Source organism: Phascolarctos cinereus, unplaced genomic scaffold, assembly GCF_003287225.1.
Source record: "Phascolarctos cinereus isolate Bilbo 61053 unplaced genomic scaffold, phaCin_HiC Scaffold_3;HRSCAF=262, whole genome shotgun sequence".
NCBI classification, from domain to species: domain Eukaryota; kingdom Metazoa; phylum Chordata; class Mammalia; order Diprotodontia; family Phascolarctidae; genus Phascolarctos; species Phascolarctos cinereus.
Genome location: NW_027555736.1, coordinates 5,534,672 through 5,562,457, shown reverse-complemented (window position 1 = coordinate 5,562,457; position 27,786 = coordinate 5,534,672). Strand labels below are relative to the sequence as shown.

Sequence of the window (27,786 nt, the reverse complement as noted above, 5' to 3'; positions counted from 1 at the left end):
TCTCTATCTCTTGTCTCAGAGTGAATTGTTCATTCCCTTACCCATCATCATAAAGGGTAATTCCTTCCTTGCTCCTTAAATGTGTCTTTGATGTGACTTCTTTCTAGCTGATAAGTCATTTGGAGGTTATGTTGATGTGTGGTGTGAGATCCTGGTCTAAATCTAACTTCTGCCAGCTCGCTTTGTGCTTTCCAAGTCGTTTTTGTCAAATAGGGGTGATGGTTGCCCCAGCGTTGGCATCTTTTGGTAAATTGAACACTACAATGCTGTGTTTGCTTCTATGTTTCTTGTGACTGATCTGCTCTCTTCTCTTTTTTCTTACTAGGTTGCTGAGAATGATGGGAAGTGCGTGTAGGATGAAATACAAATTTTTGGAAAGCCCTTTGGGAAGAATAGAAATTTCAGGATGTGAAGCCGGGGTGCATAGAATAAAGCTTCTGGAAAAAATGGTTCAAAGACCTGAGTAAGTAAATGTGCCCTAACTCCATAGCCAGAATATGAGAGTCACTGACTGATGGTGCAAAGGAAATGGGCTAATTTGTGGTTCATGTGCCAGCTTTCCTTGGGATCTCTGCAGCTAAGGAGGGATATGGGCCTGAGTGAAACTAAATGTGAGGTCCCGTGTTTGGTGTGGAAAGGTCAGCTTCACACATGGAAGAAGGGGAAGACATGGCTAGTTAGTGGTTCAACCAACATCCGGCTCAGGGTTTTTAGTGGCCTGTGAGCTCAGGTTGGACCAGCCGGGGCACAGGCGGCCACCAGAGTTAATAGGGAGCTTGTGTTACATTAAAAGAGGCCTGGTGTGTAGGCTGGTGTCGGTCAGCTGGAATGCCACCCCCTGCCCCTTTGTAGTCCTGTGTTCTGTTCTGGGTGCCCCATTTTAGGATGAGCTAGTTGGAGAGTGCCCAGAAGAGAGCCTGGTACCACCATGGAGTGATGGGGCCTCAGAATCATGCTGTGTTGAACCGAGGAGTTCACAGGAGCACATGTGGTAGCCTTTAAGTGTTGGGTGGCTCCTGGGGGGCAGTGGCTTCGCTGTATTCTGCTTGGCCTGAGAAGGCAGAACAAGGAATGATAGGTAGTCTTTATGGGGCATCCCATATGGACTCCATGTCAGGCAAAACTGCCTAGCATTGAGAATTCTCAGATGTGGAATGGATGTCTTAGGGAAGTGAGGGCCCGTCCCAGGAGGATCTTACCTGGCGTCTGGGTCAGGAGAGGGGGAGCTGGTCCTTTCTTCAGGTAGGGCTAGATGCCTTTTGAGGTGTTTTCCAATTTTGTAGTTGTAGGATTTAGAGCCCCAAAGGGCTTCCAAGTTAGTGCACTCCCAACTCCTTCATTCTTTAGCTGACCGTGGCTGAGGGGCAGATAGGGGCAGGGCTGTGTTCTGGGCCGTTCAGGGAGGAAACGTCAGAGCTGCAGTCCAAACAGCCCTGCATTCTAAAACAGGGCAAGCTGTCTCCCAGAAGGACACCCTGCACCGTTCTCTCCTTTTGTTTTTCTTCTCTTTCCCATGAAAGCTTCTGCCTTCCGTCAAACTCTGGGAAATAATCTATATTAAGCGTCCCATGTCTTTTGGTGAAAGTCTGAATTTACAAAGGGTTTATTGATCGTCAGCGTGTGGCTCTATCAGGAATCATGTGGTGGGTGTCTCCTCAGAAGATGGGGACCGCTCTTGCTTGTGGAAAGGAGTGAATCTATACTGCCTGGGCCTTATTTAAGTTTTCTTGGTGAATTTTGAACTCGGCTAGCAGATCTCAGAGCTGAGAGGCTCCCCCTTCCCCAAGGTGTTACCAGGATTCTTTGTGTTTCTGCTGCTCCGTGCTTCTCACTGGGGCTCTTGCAGGAGGAAAAGGATGAAATTTCATCTTCTGCATCACTTTAAAGAGACTTCCACCCTGTAAGAGAAAGCACTTTTTTTGAGCGATTTCCACTATATTTTTCTAATCGTAAAGACCTAAAAATTTTAAGGCTGTCCGTAAATGTTTGTGCTGAAATGTAACATTTAATCTCCTCCATTCATTGATGGGCAATAGTTGTTAAAATCTTAGTTCTCATTATTTCTGACAGGAGGGGAAAGAACTCAGCAGAAACAAACCCACATCCTTTCTTGCTCAGTGTTTGCCTTAACCGGCTAATAAACGCAATGCCAAGGACATTAGATGAAGAAAATACAGGAGAAACATAAACATTGATTTTAATGGACCCCTGTCAGAGAGAACCGTAATGAACACAAGGGCAGTAATAAATATTGGTCTTCCACTCCAGTGTCGAGATTTTTCCTGTAGAGTTGCATGTTACAATCAATAGCCTATTTTTTTTTTACAGCAAAAATAAGCAAACCTTTGAAATATATGAATACACAGTTCTGAATTTCTGTGCAAGCAATCTGGCTGCTGTGCTTAAAAAACACCTCACGGAGCAAATCATCTGTCTGGGAAGCCCTTACTTTTGTCTCCTGGCGGGCGGTGGCGCCGTGCAGTTAACCAGAGGGGGGGAGCCTTCACCCATTCGGGGGTGACTTCTAGGGTTGAAAGGAAGACATGCACGCCCAGAAACACCGCCTATGGGGAGCTCACCACTTCACATCCAGGCTGCAGCCATCTGCTTGATGCCAAGGCAGGAAATGAAGGGTATTTTTAAGGCTGTATTTTAATGGGACTTTTTAGTTTTCTAAAGAGCCTGATTTAAAAAGAGGATATTTGATTCTTTCAACCTTCCAAGCATGTATTGAGCACCTTTTGTTCACAAAGACAATTCAGTTAACATTCATTAAGCACCTTCTGTATGCCAGGCACTGTGCTAAACACTAGAAATACAGAAAGAGGCAAAAGACCATCCCTGCCTTCAGGGAGCTTCCATTTTAGGTATTTTTCAGTATGTGCAAAATACTTAGAATAGACTTTTTTCAGGAGAAGTGGTAATAATTGATGGAGTTGGGAAAGGAGTCTTGTTGGAGGTGGATGCGGGAGCCTTGAAGTGGGAAGGGGATTCAAAGGGAAGGAGACTGTTGGCCTGTCTGTGTTCCTGATGGCTGATGCTTTGGTTAATGTTGGATACTGGTCTGGGTTCTGGTCAAGGTGTGTTTTTGGCTTTAACACATGAGTGGGTCTGTTTGCTGGCCTTGTGCTTTGTGCTGAGGAGTAGAATCACAAGAAGAATGAATGGAGGAAACATTCTGTAGCCAGAGGGGCTGGTTATCCCACATTTGAGATTTATGCACCTGAACAAAGAACCAAGAAAGAGTTTGAAAAGCAGCCTCTTTCTGTTGTTTGTAAAGATGGTTGCAGATGCTTTGAGAAGAATATACCTTTGTTCTGGTGACATTGAACCTGGAGAGACAGACCTTCTTAGTGCCAGAAGATGTGGGACTGAAAGGATGGGCCTGTTGAAAACCTTGCTCAGTGACTGGCTCGCTCCTGCCCTGAAGCCTTGGGCACCCTGTGCTGTCTCTGTGAGAGATGCGTTAGAACGTGAGCTCCCTGAGGGCAGGGGTGGAGTTTTTGCCTTACTTTGGGATCCTCATCATGAGTGCTCAGTAAATAAATGCTTGCCCACTGGTTGTGAGCTGGAGCAGTGATGAGGTGACATGTGAAATTTCTAAAACATGCAGGAGTTTGGCTGAGGAGAGGCCCCCACCAGCTCCTCCCCCTGGGACATGAGGAGAATTGCAATCTTTACTTTTTGTGCCTCTTACACAAATAGTTTACAAATACTTTTTACAAAAAAGTCCAAAACTTTCTAAATTTAAAGCCGAGTAATGTCCCAAATGGGATTAGCCTGACAGTCATCGTTTTGGCATTCATGGTCTATCAAATCCAACAGTGAATGGAAATTGATCAGTTTGTTTTAATGTTACCTGTTTTTACTTTTTCTTATAAATGGAGCCATAAGCTGCCAAAGTTCATGTTATGTAGCTTCTGTTGTTTCGGGTGCTTTTTAAATCATAACTCATGATGATGTCGCATGTGAAGGGTATCTGAGTGCTTTCAAACTCCTCCTCCATACCAGCATAGGCTGGTCCAGGTGTCTTCAGACCCAGTAGGCCTAGCTCCTTGTGTAAGTAACCTCCTTCTGTGATCTTCTTCATGGATTTCTGCCAATGAAGACTTGCTTGGATTGGATCAAGCTTCTTTCTCAGAGCATGGGACCCTCGTTCGCCCCTTAGTCTGAGGCAAGTATTGGCCAACGTGCTCTGATTTCTCTGTTGTGTTGTAGAAATGGTAGACTCTGCGGACACTCAGAAGTAAGTCTGTTAGAGGATGGGTGATGCCAGGCATGGCTGCCATATTGTCTGAAGGATGTGCTGGGCAGAATTCCCCACAGACCCAATGTCAGAGTCATTGGGCTTAAAGGTTGGAGGAGGGTGTGAAGCAATGGCCCGAGCTGGTCATGCTTCACACAGGGAGTGGCAGAACTATACCTGGAGCCCAGTTTCTTTTAATAGAAGATAGTTTTTGGTTTTGTCCTGCTTTAATTTCTCCTTGTATCTCACCACTCCACTCCATAGGGCCATCACACATAACAGGAAGAAGAGAAAACCAATTAGTGCATGGGAAAAAGCAAACCTGAAAAGCAGTGGTGTGCTCCATCCCTGTGGCCTTCTAGCCTGTGCTCTCCCATCTCTTCCATGGCACCATGTTTGTTCTTTGTCGTTTCTTCGTCCCCTGGTGCCTTTGTGATTGGCTCCTTCCATTTATATGGTGGTGTAGTTGTCGTGTGTGTGGTTTCTTGGCTCCATTCGCTTCATTTGGCCTCAGTTCATGTAAGTCTTCCCATTCTTCTCTAGCATATGTATCCCTATTGGTTTAGCCATTCGTTCCCCATTCAAGAAGGGAAACCAAGGCCTAACTTACTGTAAATTCAGAGTTTATTCTCACAATGCTATTGAGAGTCCATGGAGCCTTGGCCTGATTGGTAAGATGTGGCTGATTATTATGTCCTGTCAGCAGCAGCCTTTGGTTCTAAAGGTTTATTTTGGGAAGGGTGATTGTCTTTACTGGTTGATCAGAGGCTTGACTTTGGGGAGGTGAATAGAGCAGGTAGCTGGGTCCTACAGCAGTGCTCGGTACTTAGGGATCTCCAGGGAGTGTCTATTCTGTCAGCTCTTACAATGAGCCTACTCAATTCAAGTCAGTAAACATCTCTTAAACGCCTGTTGTGTGCCAAGCACTAATGCTGAGAACACAGAAAGAGACAAAAGACAGTCCCTGCCCTTACAGTCTAATGGGGAGACCAGTGCAAACAAATATTCACAAAGCAAGTTGTAGACAGGATAAATAGGAAATAATGAACAGAAGGAAGTAGCTGGAATTAAGTGGGATTGGGGAAGGCTTCCCTATAGAAGGTGGGATTTTAGTTGGGTCTTCAAGGCCAGGCTGGTCAGTAGCGGGAGTGGAAGAAGGGGAGCATTCCACCGGTAGGGGACTGTGGGACTTTGAGAGATCTAGTGGTCCCCTTTGAGGACAGGGTTGTCCAACATGTGTCCTGAGGGCGAAGCTCTTCAGACTTCTGAGTCGCCCAAACCAGATGAAAATGTAATTAGGGAATATTTAACAAAATAAATGAAAACACCCTAGAAACACCTCATAAGTCCCTGTGCATCTCACAGGGATTCTTACAATCAGTTCAGTGTCCCTAGCTCCTATCTGGTGTTCACCACTGTGCTAGAGCAAGGAGAGCTGGGGAAAAAGTGACTGCAGAGGATGCATCTTCCCACTTTATCTGGAAGCTCCATGGCCCGAGAAACACTTAGAAAGTCGGCCTGGCCCAGGGCCAGTAGATTCACTGCAGATTCACAGGAACTGCTGCTGCTGTCCTGGCATCACTTGGCCACCTTTGGTGCCAGTCTCCAGCTCAGGGTGAATGAACGCGGACATCCAGAAGCAGAAACCTGCCCGCTCACTAAGTTTTCTGCAGTAGACCAAGCCCACCGTGTGGTGCCCAGTGTCCCCTATTAGGATTGTTTCCGGGAGTCATGTGAGTGACAGCCCACATTTACATGTCTTCTGAAGGGCTGCAAAGCCCTGAATATTTTCTCTCTCTGCTATGCAAAGCAGCCTCCCTATTGACTGGACTCTCAATACATGGATTATTTGTTTTTCTGTACCCTATATTTCCCCCATATCCCATCCCCAACCCTTTCCAGAGAGCCATCTCTTAAAACAAAAAATTTTTAAGTAGAAAAAGAAAAACCGTTCAGTCAAACTAATCAACACATCAGGAAACAGCCAGGCAGCCCCTGAAGCTGACATTCGATGCTGGTCCCAGCCCATGCGCCCTCACCCTTCTGCAGGCTGGGCCGGTGGCTCCTCCCACCCCTCGGATTTCCCCTTTGCCCGGCATCGGTGATGGTTTGGAGATGCTCACTCTTTGCATCGACGTCTCTGTGGTCATCATGTGTATGGATGGCTCTGTTCCTTCATTTTGCTCAGGTCACACAAGTTTATGCTTCTGGATTTTTATTGATTTTAAAGATTCCCTGGGAGCTTAGCCATCGCCTGAGATCTCCCCCAGGACTGGGGCTTTATCTCCCCAAAAGCAGGCCCTCACAGTGCCTGGCCCTTAATGTGGCATGGGGCTCATCAGGGTACCTTGAATGTATCAGACAAATCAGGGTGACTCTAGCAGTGAGACAGAGGGCCTGGAGCCACAAAGGCCTGGGTTCAGGTCCTGCTGTGATCCTAGGCACTCACCATCTGGGACCTCTCAGACTGAGAGCCGGTGTCGGCCTGTGTGTGTTGGTGGGAGCAGTGACATCCCAGGTCCCGTGCCTGTCCCTCTTGAGGCAATAGTGTTGGTGTCCAGTCTGAACTCCTCGTCACTCTACGGAGGAGCCCTGCCCCTCAGCCAGCATCCAGAGGCTGTTGACCCGAGTTTCCTTGCAGGTAGTGGTGGCAGGGCACTGTCCCATCCTTCAGAGCTCCTTGGACTCCTTTCCTACTCTTGGGGAGCGTGCCTCACTTCCAGGTGTTCTTAGAGTTTAACTTGGCTGGGCAGTGGTAGTAGGATATTTCTCCTGACCTTCCAGTCTGCTCCTGAGTTACTTACATCTGCAAGTACAAGCCCAGTGCTTTACTGCCCCTGTCTCCTCCCAGAGTCCCCATTTTTCACTGTGTATCTGTTTTCTCCCATTCCAATGCTTTTGTAAAATAAAATGGCTGTCGCCTCCTCCCTGAGCGTGATTCCTTCTCCTCACCCATTTGTCCATCCATTGCTAAGTACTACAAGACAGAGCGCTTCATTGATTTTTCCTCACACTGATTCTATTACCTGTTCATATTCTGACTCGAAAATAGGCTTGCTCAGAGAATGTCTCCTGGGCACATAGGATGATGGTCTTCGTAATTTAGAAACTTCCTGCCAGCGTGAATTTTCAGTTATTGACAACAGCGTTCCAGAAGAATATATTCTGGTTGTGAGTGCTTGGCTAGTTTCATTCCTGTCTGCGGTGGCATCTTGCCTTTTCTCTAGTGAAGGAACAGTATTTTTTTGTTGTTTTTCTGGTGGGATGGATGGAGGTGGAGGGAGGCTTGGCCTAAGATTGAGTTATGTGAATATTTGATTGGGCAGCTCTTAGTGTGGGTGTTGTAGACTCCAGCAGGGCTGGGCCTTCTCAGTCACTTAGGGCTGCACTGGAAGGCCGCGAGGTCTCTTCCAGTCAATCAGTCCATCAGCAGACGATTATCAATGTCCACTATGTGCCAGGCAGCATTCTAGGAGAAGGACAGAGAAGAAAGTGTCCTTACTCCTGAGGACGCTCTTATGCAGGAGGCCCCATTTTCTCTGTAAATGGATGTCAGGCAAATACAAAGCACATGTGCACATCTGCACAAGGTAGCTTGGGATGGAGGTTGCTGGCAGTTGGGAGGAGGAGAGGCTTCTTGTGCCTGAGCAGCCTCTCCCAAGAGTCTGTGTCGGAGGCAAGGAGGAGTGTCTTCCAGGCCTACGGCCGTGAGTGCCAAAGCCAGGAGAAGAGAAAAGGAGGTTCAGGCGTGGGGAGTGGAGAGGCTGGTTTGGCTAGAGGAGGCCTTGAAAAGTTAAACATATGAAGGTGGTTTGTGTTCTCGGAGAAATCTCAACGACGCTACCCCACAGATCGTCAGGTAAACCACTGCATGGCACTCAGCCCCTTATGGAAAGCATCATTCATTATTCCTTAAAAAACATAAGCAAACCTTTTTGAACCTTTGTGGGCTCTAAAAAAAAGCGAACAAAGAAGTCTGGCAGCAGGAAAGAAGAGCCGGAGGACCAGGAGTCTGTGATCACCTTGGTCTGTCCCTGGGTTACCTATGTGACCCTGGGTGGGCCCTTCCCCTTCAAGCTTATCATGAAAGTGATGAGTGTCTGTGGTATCCATGGCGACCTCCTGAGGAAAGGGCTTGCTAAACCTTGGCATGCTGACAACTTGGGAGGGATGGTTAAAATGAAGAAAAGGGGTGTTTTTCCTCCCCCGCATTTTCATTTTGTGGTGGATAGGGCAGAAGGATTCCAGGCAGCCACAGGCTCCCAAGGACAAACTGTCCAGGGAACACACATCAAAGGGGCATCGGAGGCCGTCTCTCCTGGCCTGACCCCGAGTGGGAGTGGGCATCAGTGACCTGTGCTTGGAGGCCTCGAGGAGGTGGAGACCCCTCCGTCCTGGAGCAGCTCTATGGGTCATCAGGCCTGAGTTTATCGCCTTCACGTTGACACAGTCGTTTCCAGTGCTGCTGTCAGGACAAGAAAAGCAAGTCTGGTCTTTATTCTATCTGTTGTCTTTCAAAGACATGAAGACTGCCGTGATGGTGCCCCAGAGCCTGCCCTCTCTGGGTCCCCTGCCAGGCTCTTCAGCATCCTGTCTCTTCCCTCAGTGTTCTTCAGTTTTGTCTGTGCTCTTCCTAACGTGGGGCGCTCATGCCTGGACATGGGGCTCCAGAGGGGCTAAGCCAGGCCAGAGCAGCCCAGGATCCCTTATCTTTCTTGGTCAATGTGCACGGCATTGATTAATGTTGAATGTTTCATCCACTAACCCTGCCCACATCTTTTCCAAAAAATTGCTGTCTCACCACAGACTTGTAGAGCTGATGTTTTTGACCCTGAGGGTAAGACCTGACATTTTTCCCCTTGAAGTTTTGCTTTTTTAGCTTTGGCCCACAATTTTGGCCTGTCCAGATCTTGTTGGTCAGCCTATTGGCCTATCACATTGGCTAGTGAGGCCTGGAGGGCTAGGAGCCTCTGGATCCAGGCCCAGTGGTCTCTCCAGTGTAGCCCATGGTGGTGACCTCTCCAGAGAGATGGGTAGTGCAGTGTCCTGAACAGGGAAGTGGTGTTTGTGTCAATGGTAGGGGGTGGTGCTGCACTGACTGGTGCCTTTTAGCACTTGGAGTGTCTGCTCTTCACCCACCTAGGACATGTTCTCAGTATGCCTGGAAAGGTGGTCAGTAATGTTGAAAAAAATCGGTCCATCGATAAGCATTTATTAAGAACCTTTCTGCACGCCAGTGGCTGTGCTAGGTGCTCAGTTGCAACTGCTAAGAATGGAACCATCTTTGCTTTTGAGGGGTTCACTTTTAGTTTGACCTCAGCCTTCTGGGAGGACAGGGGCACCCGAGGGCCTGGTCACTCACATGCATTTGGGGCTTCAGCAGGCGCCCAGACCATGGTTGACTGTTGGAGGCTGTTAGTACAAAGGGCCAAGGTTCTGTCCCACCCAAACCGTTCCCCTTAGATTGGATGCTGCATATCAGTAGGTGGAGGGTCCATGGTCACACAGGGAGGAAGGGGATACCCAGGGTGTTGATGCAGTCACCTGACTCCCAGTGACACCCATCACACCATCCTGTGTCACCAAGAGAGGAGAGAATTGGGAGTCCTTGGGAACAGACCTGTCTCGGGGTGGTCTTTTCCTGATCTTTCAGCAGAGATCATAAGCTCTACCACAAAGGTAGCCACTGATCATGTTTTCCCAGCTTCATACAGATTGTGTTACCAGGAGGATGAATAAATACCGTATGAAATATTTTATTTGTGAGGTTTAAGTTAATGAAACAAATTTCAAAGGAGGAATTCCTCAGGAGTCACTGTGTCCGAAGCGCTATCTGGGCAGTGGATGGCTGGAGAGCCATGGGCCGGCCAGGGTGTGGGAGAGGGGGATGGGCAGCTGACATGCTATTGTTCCGGTGAGCTCTTTGCATTGTTGGGAGATGCTGAGTGACTCCCTGGGCTGGATTCCCAGGCGGGTATGGTGAAAGGGATCCAGGACGAGCGGGTGCGATCCGTATCCTTGGGAGGAACACCCATGACAAGATGAGATGCAGCATCCTAACTGTTGAGCAAACCTAAGTCTAGCCCCTTAGTGATGTGTTGTCCAGACTTTGTATCCTTCCATCATTCTGGTCCTCTGGGTGTGCCAGTGGATCCTAGAATGGAATCCCAGCATGTAAAATAAACTGCAGAGGACTGCGAAGGGAGGAGTCAGCAAAGTACGCCAAGCACGACCAGGCCGAACTGGCTAAGAATCCCCGACTTCAGAGTGTGGATGTGGGATGTTGGAAGGCTTGGGTAGATTTTTTTCCCCTGTCTTCTACTGGATTATGTTTGAAGCCATTTGCTTTTCTTGAGTAGCTCTTTAGGCCACGTTGGCACCTGCCACCACCCTGGGCACCTTCTGTGGGGCACGTGGAACATGGTGATGCACACATTGGTCTCAGGTCAGTTTGTGGCCTTGCCACCTTCGGTGACTTGGGGAGCCTCCTAGAAGGCCTTTGCTCAAGGTCTTTTTGTTTGCACGGATGCCCCAGGGACCCCCAGGTCCAGACCCTCTGAGTGGCCCTGTGTCCTGTTCTCTCCACCCAGTGAGGGGGGGGCATGGGCTTTACAGTCTCCCACAAAATTAAGGAGAACTTGACTGTTCCCTGCAGACCCTGCCATCAGCAAGGCATGCGTCTCAACCTGATTTTTCTGGGGACGTGTGGGTAAAAGCTCCAGCTCCACCCTCTGGGCATCTGAAGTTTGAGAAAAGAGCAGGTGCCTGAGAAGGCCTGACTTCCCGAGGGACAGCCTCTGGGGTTCCTGAAGTCCCGGTTGTTGTGGGCCTTTTCTCTTCACCGGCAGGTGTGATGAGCCCCAGCAGGGCAGCAGGCCCTGGCCCTTTGTTAGGAGAGAGGAGTTTGTCCAGGAAAGTTGTGGGAAGAGTGGCCTCAGTTGGGCTGGCCTCTGCCCTGCCCCCTTTGCCTGGCCATGCCCTGGTACCTCAGACCGTGGCCAGCCGCAAGGAGTTTGTCAAGGTCACCTCATCACCAAGACTTCCAGGGAAGTTCTGAAATTAAACTTGGGAAGGTACACTATAGACACTGTCAGGGCCTGCCTTTCTAGGGCCAGGCTGCTGTTCTTGAGGACTAAACATCACAGGGAGAAAACCCACTCTGGGAGAAACTAAGGGCTCAGGAAATGGGTGCCCCAACAGCGGCATCAGCCGCCACCACACCAGCCCTTTTTATCTCTCACGTGGAGATGTGTGTCATGTGTTTTTAAAACAGAATTATTTTGTATTTAGAGCAGACCTCCTTACAAAGGTCTGTCGAGTCAAATAAGCATGTTTCTGTAAGGAAATCTTGGTTTGGTTTTATAGGGATTGTCTGTTTTTTTTTTTTTAAGTCTTAATAGCTTGGTGAGGCTGTGGAATGGCCATCTCTTCCTGCCTGTGTGCCTCTCCATCCCAATCCGTGACAACTGTCACTTGTGAAGGATCTCACCGCCCTGTTCTGACTGAGAGGTGGATGGGGAGTTATGCTCATGATTCAGGTTATCAAAAACAAAGATTGTGCACACAGTTCACTCCATGCTAAACATTTATAGCCCAGGGCCCTTTGGATGCTGAGACAATGACATAGGCTCTTGGCTAAAAAGACCAGATAGGGAACAGGGAGGCCCCCTTGCAGCCACAAACCTTCTTGAAAAGAATCCCCTTATCCCCATGCTGGTAGAAATGGTTCAGCAGGCGCTGCTCGGCCCGTGTGGGGAGCCTGAGGATTTGGGAATGCCCCGTGAGATGAGGGCAGCGCGAGACTTTAGTAAAAATAAAGGGAACAAGAGAAGCAGCCTTCAGGTAAACTTGCAGTGTAAAAACCCTGCCAGGCAGTGGGGGCCCTCCATGCTGGCCTTCAGCATCATTAGTAATGGGACTCATTACTGCTTGTTTATGATTGGGCATGTACCATGGCCAGTAAAGGCTGCCCATCCTGATTGGTGCATGGAGGGATCTATGCCAGAATGCTCCCACACACCCCAGGACAGCACTACAGAGCCATAAAAAAGAGCTTGTGCTGGATTTTATTATTAAATTTCTGTGAGGTTTTCTCTCCAGGAAACAGAAAGTGACAAACAGCCAAGGACTGACTTCTGCAGTGAGCCGTTCACACCTGCCTCTTTAGAGACTCACCTGGAGGGTGGAGAAGAGGAGAGCGTCAGGGAACGGGGTGTAAGGAGACCCCACCAGGGTCTGGCCATCTTGAGTTTAAGAGACACCCAGGGAGGAGGGAGACGTGAATGTGGCGTTTCTGGCTGGCAGAGAGAGCACAACTTGTGTGTGCATGCACGTGCTCCTGTAAGTCAAGGGTGTATTGCTTCCTTTTCCTTTTGAATCTGCCAGCCGTGCTCAGGTGTCCTCTCAGCTGCAGGTATTTGTCTGGGGTCACAACCTAAGCCAGACTGTCGGAGAAAAGGTCTTTCCACAGTTTGGGGCACAGTGGCACTTTCTGGATCAGTTACTGGTTAAGAGTGGGGATCATGGCTCCGGGGTGCGCTGTAATAATCCACTCGGTGAGTTGTCACTGTGTGCAGTGTCGGAGGTGGAATCTTTCCAGCAGAAGGACACAGGGCTCAATTTCCCTTAGAATGCTGTGGAGCTTCACCTTTATTTTGCTTAGGGGATGGCCAGTGTCCCACAGGAATAGTCACGTCTCCCGTGGACGGCTACAGGAAACCTTTACCGTTCCCCCATCTGGGGAGAATGATAAACTTAGCATGCTGGGCATGAATTCGGGCATTTCCCTCCGGGCTGCTCTGTCTGCTGGGTGCAAGAGCAGAGCAGACCCACATTCAGGTGCCCCCAGACCTTGAGGGCTTATCCCCAAGGGTCAGGACCAGTCCACATGGAGGAACACTTTCAGGGCAATGATTTCCTGGTAGACATAGCCTGGAGCCCCCACTCTCTGTGAGGCTCCCCTCCTAAGTGCCTCCTGCAGTGTCCCAGCCTTGGCAGCCTCCCGGCCACTCTGCAAAGTCTGGATTCCCCCCAGTTTGGCCTGTTCCTGTTGTCTCCCCAATCACAATGGATGCTCCTGTGTGGCGGGGAGGGTGTTTGAGTTTTCTTTGTATCTCCAATAGCTGAGCCCCAGACAAATGTTTCTGGTTGATTTCTGAAGTGTCCCTGGAACAGATGTTCTAGACGTCTTTTGTGTCACTGATCTCTTTGGCTGACTGGACAAGTCCCAGCACCTGCTGGGTGTTTCATAAATACCTGCCGACCTGCTCTCTGGAAATATTTTTAAATGCATAAAATAAAATGCAGAATCCCAAAGGAAAACCATTATACTGAAATACAGTTGTCAAAGTGTTTTTTTGAAAGTTCATAAAATCCTAGGCCTAAAAGAATGGCAGTCCTGTGGTCTTTTTGGAAGCTAGGTAGTACAGTGGGTAGAACACCAGGCCTGGAGTCAGGAACACTCATTATCCTGAGTTCAGATATGGCCTTAGACACTCACTAAGCTGTGTGACCCTGGGCAAGTCACTTCACCATGTTGGCCTCAGTTTCCTCATCTGTAAAATGTGCTAGAGAAGGAAATGGCAAACTTTTCCAATATCTTTGCTGAGAAAATCCTAAATGGGGTCACAGGGTCAGACCCCGACTGAAGATGACTGCCCAACACAAGCCTTGGAGTCTTTACCCAGTTAGTGTCCTGTCCCCATAGATGTCTGTGTCAGTTTGGAGCTTGCTAAGCAATTTCCTCTTCACAGCCCTGTGAGGGTCAGGAGTGTGAGTCCTGCTCCCCCCCGTTACAGATGAGGGAACTGAGAGTCCAGGAGTCACAGGAATGCAGGCCGTGTCACTGAAACTTGGGCCAGACAAGATTCCCTGGCCCCGCACCCAGGGCCTTCCCAGCACACACCAGGATGCAGTTTAGGTTTGGCTCACTTCATTTGCATTACCTGCTCTATGGTAAGTCTCCTAACGGCAGTCCAACCTTAAGACTTTGGGTAGTTCAGACATTTTAATGTTTTCCATCTCTGCCTTTCAGAAGACCCTACTGAGCATGACGGCCAACAGTTCTGGGCCCGAGTTTGATTATTCTCTGTCGCCAGCCAGAACGTGGGTTTGGCACTGCACGCTTTGTTATAGTCAGGGTGTTTCAGCACTTCACGTATCTGTGATTTCACAGAGTGAGAGTGTGCTAGGAAGGACCTCTCCAGGGCCACCTGCTCCCACTGAGACATGAAAGAAACCCCAGAGTGAGAGGCCTTCCTAGGGGCCATCCAGCCTCTGCTGGAAGGTGGTGTGCTGTATCACCACAGGCAGCTGCCCGCCTCCATGGTCACTCCAGTGGAGAGAGGGAGCTGCAGCTCGGCGAGGTTCAGGGACCTGGCTCCAAGGCTGAGGTTCTATCAGCTGTGCCCCACTCCTCCTGTGGGAGGGGAAATCCCAGTGAAATAGACAGATAGTACAGCTCTAATTACAGTAATGATAGTAATGATAATAATAATGACGAGCATTTACTTAGCACCTACTGTGTGCCAGGAACCATGCTGAGTGCTTTACAAAGATTTCCTCCTTTGAACTCCCCCATAGTCCTGGGGGGTGGTGCCATCAGCTCCTGGCTGCTGTTACAAAGAAAAGGGCCCCTCCGTCAGCCCTGAATTAAATAAAGCTGGTGGAGGTTCTGTGAATAGTTGTGAAGCCCCATGTTTTTAAAACTGCAGTCATCTCATTGATTGAGTGTGGGGAGCAGGCCCTTCTATCCTGGGTGCCATGACGTTTTTATTTCCAAACTTCTGCTGGGAATCTTTGTAAAACCAGTTATCCATTTCCTGCCTCCTGTAACAGTCTGCTGAGTGGAATTTGGTACTTCTTTATCATTGCCTTGATAAACGTCCTGTGGCAGGCCCCAGGCGAGGCATATGGGACAGAAGCCAGGGGATCTTGAGGGTTTCTTGGGCTGCACCCGAAGGCTACTCTGCCCTCTGCTGCCCTTCTGGCCTCTGCTTGGTGTTGAGCCTCACTCTTAGCGGCCTCCATCATCCATTCTCTCTCTTGATGTTGGGAGGTGGTAGGTTCGAGTCTGGAGATTTGAGTTGGAATCCGGGCTCTGCCCCTTTTTGTCTGCGTGACTGTACACTCATCACTCCGCCTTCCTGAGTCTCAGTTTCCTCTTTTGCAAAATGAGGAGAATACTACCTATACTATGCACCCTATCTACCTATCGTGGGGAAAATACTTTGAGAACTCTATAATTTTATTTAAACTTACATGTCTTTATCACACTGGATAAATTTGTTAAATTGGTTAGAATTGTGTGTAAATTACAAGTAAATAGGTTCTGAATAAGACCCTGATAGCCTCTCTTCTCCAGGATAAGTCACAGGCATCTCAGAACTGCGTTTTTTGCTGCCCATGGGTCTTTTTCCTCTGGGGGTTTCTGGCTGTTTGGATGCCAGATTAAGGGGACATATTACTCAACACTGAGTGTCACCCTGGGATCTACCTATAATGTGAAAGCCAAAAGAAATCCTTGGATTTCTGGGTAATCCCTAAGTTGTCAAACTTTGTCTGGGATGACAAAAACGCTTGCCTGTCTCCTCCTCAGTGTGGTTAGGCTCAGTGATTGGTCAGCCCTGTTGCATAAAGGGGAGTTCCTGTCACAAGCTTCTGATTTTGTTGTTCATCTGTCTTGAGCCAATTAAGATTTACAGATGTTTAAGCCAGCTGTGATTAGTGTGTAATCTCCAGTTTTTGTTTGGAACACTTCAGTGTGGAGTACCCCCCCTTTAAACTGACAAGATAGACTCGGTTTGTTAAAGATCTTTCATTTACAATTGTATCTGTAATTAGAGGCACTCTTGGATATTACTGTTAATGTTGAAGATAGCTTCTGCGTACAGATCAGTCGAGAATTTAAATTGAGTTAAAGCTTAAATGAGTATAGTTTTGGAATTGAGTGGAAACTTTGTCTTCTTGCAGATTTTCCCAGAATTTGATCTCCAGTTGTTTCACCAAGTGAAAGCGACGGATTGGCTTTTGGTTACAAACTTAAATGATTTTCTAAAATTGTTTTTTAATAGCGAGACAAAGGCAGTCAGTTGGCCCCATCACCCCTTTGTGAATGATTTTTCCCTCCTTCAAGGGAGAAAACCTCTGGACCACTCTAGGCAAGGTGGCCCTGGGTGGACTGCAGACTCCTCCTGGGAAGAACCCTTTCTCTGTCCGCAAGCCTGCAAAATCCCTTCTGCGGTGTTTGCCATCCACAGATTCATGGATTGATTGATTATAAGGTAATTGTTCTCAATCTGGAGATCTTGGAGGCATGAGGACAACCCCCTTATTTTATAGAGGAGGAAGCTGAGGCTGAGAGGTTGGAGCGCAGGTCACACCGCTGCTATGTGGCTATGGCAGGATTGGAACTCTGATCTTCTTGACCCCAGACTCTAGTATTCATGGAAGAGAGTCATAGATTGAGTGCGGGGAGCTTACTTGGGGTGGAGAAGAGACCCTGGGGGTTTCACCAAGGTATACACGTAGCTTGGCCAAGGTCACCTGCTGACTTCCTGGTGGAGAAAGGCCTAGGACTTGTGTCTTCTGATCCCAGCTCTTTCTCCTCTCCGTGTGGAACGTGGTCGGTCATTAAAATACTCCTTGACGTTGGCCTTGCCCATGTGGTCCGTGTGGCTGCACTGGTCGGTCTGTCATGCTGTCAGAAATGAAGACAGATGGGGTAGAAAGAAAGGAGGAGAAGAGAAGGGAGGAAGGAGGCATTGGACATTCATTAAGAGTGAGAGAAGGGAGCAACACAGCGGGACTTCTGATGAAGCAGGATGAGAGCCCAGATACGTGTCCTCTGTACTAGCCTGGGTAGCCTTCAGTGCTTTTGTCAGGGTCAAGGAGGACTTATGTGAACAGAGAGATCTTTCTCTCATAGTAAGTACAAGCTTAGGCTTGGCCTGCTAAGAAGGGATGGAGGAAATGCTGAGGAAAAGGGAAGATGAGGGACTGCGATGGAGACCACTCTGTAAAAAGATGTCAGTGCATTTAGGGAAGGCCCTTGGGATCCAGAGCAGGAGCTGAATCCTGACCCTGCAAGCTGCCAGAAATTTGGAAGAATGGCCCTCGCTCCTCCCCTCCCAAAAGAGAGCACATCTTCCCACTGGAGAGCTCGCTGGGCCGGGAGTTTAGCTTGCCTGAATGGAGACAGTGTATGTAGTTGTGTGGAATGTGCATGTGTGTGTCGATTCTGCTTGTGAGTGAGTGTGCATGGTGAGTGTTGGTCCGTGTGTGTGTGTAGGAGCTGAATGTGTGTTGATCGCACTTTGTGAGTTGAGTGTGCTGAGTTGTGTTGGGGTATTGTGTTTGAATGTGCATTAGTCGAGTGTTGGGTGTTTGCACTTGTGTGCACACTTATGTGTACATGTAAGTTGTGTGTTGACTGTGTGTATATGTGCTGAATGTACTTGAGTTTGCACATGTGTATATCGACTTGTGTTGAGTGTTGACTTAAGTTGTGGGGGGGGGTGTAAGTGCTGCCTCTGGGTGTGTTGACTCTACTTGTGTGTGCATATATGAGTTGAGTGTATGTGAATGTACTTGAGTTTGTGCATACGTGTCGAGTCTGTATGTGTGTGTGTGTGTGTGTGTGTGTGTGTGTGTGTGTGTACACCCACGTGTGCACTGTTGCTGAGTGTGTTGTGGCCTCACTGCAGTGGGCCTTTTGGAGCAGCAAACAGTGAGCTCCAGGATGGCATGTCCTGAGGTTTTCAGCATCCCCATGGTTGGGTGCTTGTTTTTTGGGCTGGGAGGAGGTGGCAGGAGGCAAGGCTGGGGATTATGGGCTTCCAGCTGTGATTGTTTCGGACAGAATCCACATTGTTATTTGTAAAGCTCCTTATCCTGTTCCTTCTTCCAGAAAGTCGCCCAGCCCTCCCTCATTGGTTGAGAGCAGGTGAAGCATTTAGGCAGTTCCCTTCTCTGCCCTCCAGACCCTGTGATGGTTCTGGCCATTGCCTCAGGCCCCCTCTGCTGCTTCCAGAGGGGTCTCCAGAAACAAAAGCAGAGTGCATCAGGTGGGAGTGGGGCAGCCCTGGGGAGAGCCAGCCACGTTGGCGATAAGCCGTGATCTTTCCCTTTGGTCTGGGAGGCTGTGGTGTTGTCAGTGGGCCCTAGAGAGCCAGAGTCTCTTGTGTTATCACAAGTTATCTCAGGACCCCTGGAGGCAGAGGGTCTTCAGAGAGCGGGGTCTCACCAGCCACGAGTTTGACTTTTGGTTTGTGGACAGACAATGCGTGAATGTGAGCAAGTCCAAGAAGGCAGCTTTGGGAAGGAGACCCTGTCTGTGTTCAGGCTTCATTTCCTTTGGCTGAGCTGTAGCCTCTGCCAGTATCCTTGCCCCCAGGACAGGGGAGGGTTCTGGTGAGGTTTCCTTAGTCTCCTCAGCAGTCCACGTTCATACTCTTTCCTTTTATCAGGCTTCCCGTGGGCCTTTGGATTATTCCAAATTCCTCATCAGCACTTACCAAATGGCTTTCCTGCTAAGAGCATACGCTTCTAATACCACGTGAAAACCAGTGCTTTGTTGTCTGAATGCAGCTGAAAGAAGGGAGTCGCATCTCCTTTCTAGGAAGCATCTCTAGAACCTCGGAAGGCTTTGGCACTTCATTCCATCAGGTTTGGTGGACGGACCAGGAGACGTTAGTGCAGAACAGAGCACTGCTCTTCTGGTGATGCCCCGGAAGGCTCCTGTGGCCTTAACTCTTCTAGATAAGCAACATTTTTATGGAAAACTGTATTTCACAGACATGAAGACTTTAAAGAGCGAGAGCTCCAGGAAGTGCTGCGTATGCTCCTGGACCCATGGTAGCCTGGATATTACGATACTTTGAAGGGTGGGAGGTCCGAACCCCACTTGGGACCAAAGGGGATCCCAGCGACTGAGCGTCTTGTCCTCGCCCCTTATGGGACAGAGGGGGCGCTGAAGCCTAGATGTGCTCCATGGGCACAGAGCGAGGGGCTTCAAGGCCCAGACAAATGGTGGCAAGTGTAGTGGGAAGATTTTCATACATCCTTGACTTTGAATCAGAGATCTCTTTGGCACATATACGATTGTCAGGCAGCTTGTCATTGCTCCTCAGGCTCCTCTGTATCTCAGAGATGGACCCGTTAGCTGTGCTTTGATACAGGAAAGGTTGAAACGAGCCAGGATCACTATCCCAGGAGTGTTTGCATGTGCCCAGACCTGTGTTTCGGAGTCCTAGAAAGTCATTCAGTCTTTTCCTCCCCTTCCCACATATCGAATATGGTTCCAAGGCCTGTTGGATTCACCTTTTGAACATCTCAGATACGTCTCATTTTCTTCTCTGACACTGCCGCGACCCTGATTGCAGGCCCTCATCCCCTCAAGACTAGAGTATAGCAATAAATAGCCACAGGTGGGTCTGCTGTCCTCGAGGCTATCCTCACTGCAGTCCATCCTCCATTCAGCCACCAAAGGGATTTTCCTTATGTGCGTGTCCAGCCATGTCATCCCCTACTCATATACTCCGATGGCTCCCATCACCTCCAGGATAGAACATAAGATCCTTTGCTTGGCATTAAAGCTCTTTACAACCAGACCCACATTCACCTTCCAGTGTTCTTACGCTTTGCTCCCCTCCTCCGCCCTCCGCCACCCTTTGGATTTTCTGAAGGGCCTAAAGAGGCATTTTGGGAAGAGGAGGAAGACGAGATGGAGGAGAGCAGATAGTCCCAGGTTTTGGTGACCCCAGTGAAGGGTTACTGGTAGGAGAGGTGATACGAAGGCCGTCCTCACAGATGTGATGAAGACAAAATCTTGGTTATGGAATTCACAGGGGATCTAAGTTACTCCAGCATTGTGTTTCCTGGGTCAGCGGGGCAAGATGCATTGGGTGGGCTTGGCGCACTTAGGCTGTCACATAGGTCCTTTGATTACTCGCATGGGAGAAGTTGAATGAGTGAATGAATGAATGAATGAATGAAAAAGCATTTATTAAGTGTTTACTTGTGCTAGTTAGAGATGCAGATACAAAAACGACACACTTCCTGTCTGTCCTTAAGGAGATTCCATTCTAAAGAAGGAGACAACACATATTGGGGGAGTGGTGGCCAAGAAGGAAGTGTCTGAGCAGTCACAGGAACAGGACACATGTTGCTTTGGGAGGGTTGCCTTGCTTCCTGAGCTCAGAGTAAGAAGCAGAGCACGGGCGGTGATGGAGAGGAGGTTGCCACTGACCAGCGCCAGCACTGAATGGATAGATGGGAAATGGGGACAAGGGCCTACACTTTTGGTTTCATTGGTTCAGAGATCTCTTGTTGGGGAAGGGCCCTGCACCAGGACAGGGTGGCATCTCCTCTGGAGCTCAGGCTCAGAGAGCTGTTTAGACCACTGAGAGGTTAAGTGATTTTCTTCAGGGCTCACAGCCTGTAGGGGTCACAGGTGGGACCTGAACCCAGGCCAGGTGTATATTTATCCACAATGCCTTGCTGCCCATTCATTCATGCATGAAACATGAAAAAAAAAATTGAGAGGAAGGACTTTACCCTATTGAGTAGATCCATCTGTTTAGTTTGATGGGAGGTGTGAATGGGTGTGAATGGTCTGGAGGCACTGGGTGCCCATATGGAAGAGAGGACAGTCTGACCCAAGATCATTTCACAGTGCTGCTAATGCATTTATTTTAAGCTAAAGTTTAAAAGAATGCAACACAAAACCTCTGCACAACTCCTGGGTTGTGGTGTTAGACTCTGAGAAAACATCCCCGAAGGCTTTCTGTTGTTGGCATTGTGTCGGGTCATGTGTCTCCTTGACACCCAACCACTGATCTCCTTCTCTCGACGAGCGCACGCAGTCAGGGCAGGAGCGAGGTTCTGGCCTCCGAATTGTTCTCTGCTTCTGTCCTCTTAATCTTCTTCTGCTCCATCTTTCTTCCCAGTAACTGTTCTCTCTGCAGCCCCTGGACATATCTCCTGTTAAAGGCTAACTAATCATTGGATATTTGCCTTCTGTTGCTTTCCTATTTTTCAAGAACTCGTCAGATCCTTATGGCCTTAAGATCCATATACCATTGAGATAACAGTATCAGCAGTAAATTGCCTTCTGCAGAAGACCCTGATAAACAACTTCACAGTCATATTTTTATCTTTAAAACTGGAGGCCAAAAACATGGCTAGGATTTATAGTGTTTGCCGAACTGGAGACAAGCAATCCAGCAGCCTGGAAGTAGGTCTCTGTCTAAAGACGTTAGACAAAAGCCTTCAGGTTACTTTAGCATATGACATTTTAATAGAAGGTTTAAAAAAATTTTTTTGACAAATTGAATATCTACAAATTAGCTTGCTTGCCTGAAAAGTTTTCTCTGTGTTTGCAAACACGAACAACTTTGCTGATTAAGCAATTGAAAGGTAATGAATTTTGTGTCAAAGTAGGGTTTACAACTGGGATGTTTAAAAAAAAAATTGAAATCCATCATAACTGGGAGAATGGGCTAGTGGGGATCCAGAAGAAAAGCAAACAGGATTGCTTCAGTATAGAAGATGAGGCTCAACTGTTTTTTTTTTTTAAGATTTCAGTCAAATTAAATTAGCTTCTTTTTTCGTGACAATTATCTCGCTCCCAAGTTCTCTTGTAGCTGGCGTTGGAGGCAGGGGGGGTGGGAGGGAATGGGGTGGGATCTCAGCACATTCCAGAATTCTGGGGCACACTGCACTGACTTTTCACTGCTACACTTGCTGGTGGAGTTGGCATTAACCAAGCAGAGCTCGAGGTGGGCAGGCAGACTTACGCCCCCATGTAAGGAGACTGAGGGACAAAGTCACACCTGCTGCATTCACCTGGGGCTGGGCTGCGGGAGCCAAAACCCTATTTACTTTGGGCATGCACAGTCAAGATTATTTTGAACAAACTGCACCTCTGTGTTAATAGCCAGAGTGGCCTGAATTCGCCAAAGGCAGGATAAAGACTCTCTTGAGAAGTGGGGAGTTGCTGAAGTAATTTTGCAGGTGGGGATAACGTTGTTTTGATTTGGATGGCAGCTTGGCCCTCTATCCGCTAGGTAGATGGGTGGATAGATGGAAGTAAGTAGATGGCTGGATAGATGGCTGGATGGATAGACAGAGGTAGAGAGGAAGCTCAACAGGTCGGTATAGTTAACGCCCCATCTCTCTAAGTACAAATCCAGGAGATATAGACCATGTGTAGATTAGGCCTAATTGTGGCCCCTCTCTTTTCCTCCCTCTTTTCCGTGGCCGTAGCTGGTGGCTCTGTGTCGCATTTGTATCAGAACAGTTTGTGGCACCTGATTAGAAGGTCTTATACAGGTGACGTCCTATTCTCAAGAAAATGACGATCTTCATTGATATAATTGTGTTCTTAGAGAGAGTTCAGAGACCTGAGAAGGTTACAGACAGGAATTGGGTGGTGGTGTTTTTTTAAAACCATTAAAACCAACCCCTTACTACTGTAGGACTTGGTTTCCTGGAGAAAGGGGGCCCCTACAAGGAAGGGCGGGGGTTCTCTTTTGGCTTGTGTCCCTACGCCTGGGCACCTGGGTTCAGATGTCATCTCTTCTTGTTGGTTCTGTGACCTTAGCTAAGTCATTTTCTTTTCTGAGCCCTGTTCTCTGATATTGGCCACTGTTAGGAGACCCCCTTGCCTGCCTCTCCCCAGGGTTGTTTTGGGGGAGAGTGATGGAAGCTGTAGGTGGTGCTGTCATCTCATCCTGGATGCAGCTGTGGAGTCAAGGGGTCAGCCAGGCTTTGGTGGAAGTGACTATTCCGGGCACTTACCCGTGATGCTGCGTGGGCCACGCGGGTTCATTTTTTGTGCCGGGGCTAGGAGCTGAGCCTCTGGCTTTTTTCTCCACTTTGTGCCTTCTTGGCAGTGGTCTCAGACGGGCCAGCTTCACACTTGTGTTTTTCTCCTAAAGATCCGGTTAAGCTGCTTCGGGGTTGCCCCACAGTCAAGATGATTAACTTAAAGACAGCCAAAGAAGGCCCAGATTTGAAAACAGGCCGTTCTCAAGGGAAGAAACCAAGGCTATCTTTAGTCATGTAGAAGAAAAAATGCTACAAATTACTACTAATTAGAGAAATGCAAATTAAAGCAATTCCGAAATTCTATCTCATGTCCATCAGAGTGGTAAAGTTGACAAAAAAGGAGAATGATAAATCTTTGGAGAGACTGTGGGAAAATGGGCATGTCAATGCACTATTGTGAATGAGTCCAGCGATTCTGGAAAGCACATGGGAATTATGCACAAAAAGTTACTAAACAGTGCACGTCCTGTGACCCAGACCCCCAGGCCTGTACCCTGAATGGAGCATAGAAATAGGAAAAGGTCCCATATACACAGAAATATTTATAGTAGCTCTTTTTGTGGTGGCAAAAAAAAAAAAACCCAACCCCAAACCTGGAAACTAAATACGCAGGTGTCCAAGTCCAGGCCAGTGGAACTCTCAAGTGGGGGAGAGCCAGACTGCAGTGTCATTGGGAGATGTATAAAAATACAGTTCAACATAGACAATAGAAATTTGTGGTTTTCTAAGTCAATATTGCACTGTAAGCATCCATTTTCATTTGAGTTTGACAAGTTGAGGAATAGTTGAATAAATTATGCATGAATGTCATGTAAGAAATGAGGAAATACGTGATTTGAGGGAGACATGGAAAGATGAGTCTGAACTGATACAGGCTGAAGCTAGCAGAGCCAGAAGAACAATTTATACTGTGCTATTAATCTGATAAAAAGTGGACAATTTTGAAGACTTTTATAAACAGATGAAGGAGGAAAGGCGCAGAACCCGGAGAATAATTTCTGCAATAACAGTAGCACTTCAGATACAACCTTGTCAGCTGAAAGAGGGCTGAACTGTGCATCCGGAGGGCTGATGACAAACCCGCCCGCCATGACAGGGAGGTGATGGGTGGAGGGGCAGAATGAGGTGCCCTTAGTTTTGGTTACAGCCACGCGGTTCTTTGTTTTGCTCTGCTATGCATATTTTTACAGTTTTCTTTTCTCTTTCCCCTCCAATAGGGTGGGAGTGGGAGGGAAAGAAAATAGATTTCTGTTCATAAAAGAAATAAATAACATTGAGTGGTGGGGGAGGAATGTTGCCTGCTCTTCCTTCCCAGTGAGTTCATTACATGGTTGGTTTTTCTTGCTTTACCTTGTTAAGAAGACCTCTCACCAAACAGACATATTCTATAAATGTTTAATGTAAAAATAAAACACATCAGTAAAGTGTGAAGAAAAACAGAAGGCAGAGACTTAGATTTGACTACAATGGTCCTTGCTGTATGGGGCCCTGTAGTATGAGGTTGTCATTACTGCACAGCGCAGAGGAGGATGCTATTGGAATCTTCCTGGTCTTTGCTGGAAGGTATGCTAGGGGGACAGACTGAGATGGTTTTTGTTTTCAGTGTTTGAAAGGGGGCAGCCCCCTGGTCTAATTGAGTCAGTCCCTTTGTGACTGTGTGGAAAAGATCAGCATGAAGGTGGAGATTTCCTCCAAGCTGTTTTCCCATTGAAACCCTCTTGTTGTACTTAGGAGGAGATTGGGATCCACACAGGGAAAGTGACCTGACCAAGATCACCCAGGTTGTAAGTGATAGATCCAGAATTTCAACCCAGACCCCTAGACTCCAAATCCTGTGCTCTTTCTAGTATCCCATACTCCCTTTCTTTTAGAAAATACCCTCTTGAGGAGATGGGGGAGGGAATGAGAAGAGAGGTGTATCTGCTGAGACAATGCACTCGGTTATTAGATTAAAACATGCTGCCATTCATTTATGTTAACACAGTTCTGTTTTCTCATAAACCTGGGAGCTTTTTGGTGCTGGAGGTGGGGTTGGGGGGTGGAGGTTTAGGTTACCATGTAAATCCCAGTGAGTAAGTCGTTTGCCTTGAGCTGAATGGGCCACCTTTATTATGGCGGCCAGGCTGCAGTCCACCATTCAGGGAATATTTATTTCTGAACTGAACATACGTTCACAGAAGACGGTAGTTGTGGAAGCTTGGTTTCCTGCTTGATGACAAAAGCGGGATATCAGGCCAGCCTTTTGTTTAGACTCTGTTACATGAACACTCTCATTGCTCCTGGATCTGTTTGGGCTGCTTGGGTGGCATGGGTGGGTGTACCTGGGCAGAGAGCTTACATTTCGTTTTAAAGAAAAAGAAAAAACATCTCACCAGCTTTTCCTGTAGGTTCTGTTTTCTTTCTTTCCCTACATTTTACTTTTTAAAAGCATTTTCATTAATGTATGTAAAAATATTAAAAGCCCTTGTATATTACATTAAAAACTATGTCAGCTGCCCTGCTTTTTTCTATTTATTAAAACTTTTCAAGCAGTAAAAACATTTTACTTGTTAATGAGGGAAAGTGGGAAAATTAATGACATAGAGCTTGGATCCACCAAGATGTCTCCTTTTCACCATGCACAAGCAGCTCCTTTTTTTTTTCACTGTATGTAGTTTAATTTCTGTGATAGGGTTCAGTAAGCAAATGCAAATAGATTTAATGATTTGCATCAGTAGATCATTTCTCAGTTTAATATCCTCTGATATTTTGGTCAAGGACTTTTTCTTTGGGAGGCTGGTACAATTCCTAGAGCAAAACTTATTAATATTAGTAATATTACATTATGTTCAAGTGAAGGGAGATAAATGGATCATTTTTTCAAAGCCAGGATTGCACATTATTTTTCTGAAAAAGTTAGTTGTGATGAAAAGAAAGGATACTTTAAATAGGGAATGAACCCCCCTGGGGTCTTCATTGGAAGACCCACTATTTTGTGGGCATGTCATGATTTAGAAGTGGATGCTGAGGGCTTTGTGGAGAAGTATTGAGGCAGAATTGGCTCCATTCCCAGATAATGCATGCATATATTTTGGGAGGCCTTGGAATAGTAGAGAAATCCCACCTCCTAGGCCCTGAGGGTCATCGAGGTAAAACTGGAAGGGACTTCAGAGCATCTGAGTCCAGCCCATCATTGTATAGAAGAGGAAATGAAGTCCAACGTCACCCACGCAGGATGGGTCAGAGGTGAGGTCCAAGGTCACCCAGGCAGGATGGGTCAGAGGTGGTACAGTAGTTAGAATGCCAAGCCTGGAGTCAGGAAGACCCGAGTTCTGATGTCACCTCAGACATCAGACTAGCTGTGCAACCCTGGGCAAGTCACTTAACCTTTGTCTGCCTTAGTTCCTCCATCTGTAAAATGGGGATAATAATAACATCTGCCTTTCAGGACATTGTGAGGATGGAATGAAATAATAATTATAAAGCACTTAGAATGGTGCTTGGCATGTATATAGAAATGTTAGCTGGTAGTAGTAGTGGTGGCAGCAGCTGCGGTTGTAGTAATGATTATATTCTGTACTCCAGACTCCTTCCACTTAAGCTCCTCTTATATAAGAAGCACCCAGATGTCCTCAGAGGCCTTCTGACATTCCTACTTTCCTCCACTGGGGCTACCTTTTGTCATAGTAAACAAACACAATGATCACAGAATGTCCAGTATGCACCTTCAAAAACCTTGTTTGCTGATTATCTGATGACTTAAGTGATCAATAAAAATAAATTTAAAAAAAATCATGAGATCTATGGTTTTTTCAGTACAAATGATTTGGCAAACTGTCAATTTAGAAAGATGCCACTGTATCACGTCAGCATCATTTTCTGTTTAAGTCCCATTTTCTCTAAATTCTCATTAGATTGTGAGCCCCTCGAGGGCAGGAGCTGTCTTTTGCCTTTCTTTGTATCCTCAGTGCTTAGCACAGTGCCTGGTATACAGTAGGCGATTAATAAAGACTTACTGACAGACTGACTTGGACCTCACAGGGAATGTTGGTTTCTGCATTGTATCATGTAGTCCCTCCAGAGCCAAGCTCTAAGAAGGCTCGGACAGAAGCAGTTGACAGGGAATGGGGTTCTGCATGTGACCCTTGGGAGAAATTGGAATTAAATCCTTGGCAGTACAGAGGCAAGCAGCCCTTGGGGTTTGTCTCTTCCATCTGCAAGGTTCTGGGACTCTTAAGTCATTTCCACCAGTTTGCTCTGTTGTTTTCCTGTAAATGCCTTCCAGTGAATCCCTTTGCCTGAAGCCTCCCCTCCTTTAACTATGACTGAGCTGCCAGCATTTGAGTAGTTTCCATGTCCTGATCCTCTCCTGTCATCTTGTCTATTAAGTTCAATCATTATTTTACTCTGATTCATTGTTAGTTTTCATTTCTGTTGGTCATGGTTGGTATCCCTTGCCAATGCCCGCAGGTGACACATCCTCCATGAGGCATGTTATTGCTTAGAGGTCCGAGAAGGCTCGGCTTCATCTGTCCCTCCTTCTTGAGGCTGCTATCTTGTAGCTGATGCTAGATGAAGCTTTTGCTCTATGTGCGATAAAGGATGGGTTTTCTGTTGGTTTATTTTCCTCGATTTTGAAAAGTAGCCTCGTTACTGTCCGTCACCACATGCCCTCTGAGAGAGGCTGTCTCTCTAGCTTGAACCTCTCCCCTTTATGTTAAATTATTTCACTA

The 27,786-nt window shown here is 47.5% G+C and overlaps 1 protein-coding gene across 4 annotated transcripts in view; it reads left to right on the top strand.

The window, feature by feature from the left end:
• Positions 1-27,786, top strand: part of MGMT (O-6-methylguanine-DNA methyltransferase) — a 312,701-nt gene that overhangs the window by 64,870 nt on the left and 220,045 nt on the right. For all 4 annotated transcript variants that reach the window (XM_020978344.2, XM_020978343.2, XM_020978342.2 and 1 more), the window contains one exon: positions 326-463. In XM_020978344.2, the coding sequence (XP_020834003.1) occupies positions 336-463 (128 nt within the window). In that variant the 5' untranslated portion in view covers positions 326-335. The remainder of the gene's footprint in view (positions 1-325; positions 464-27,786) is intronic.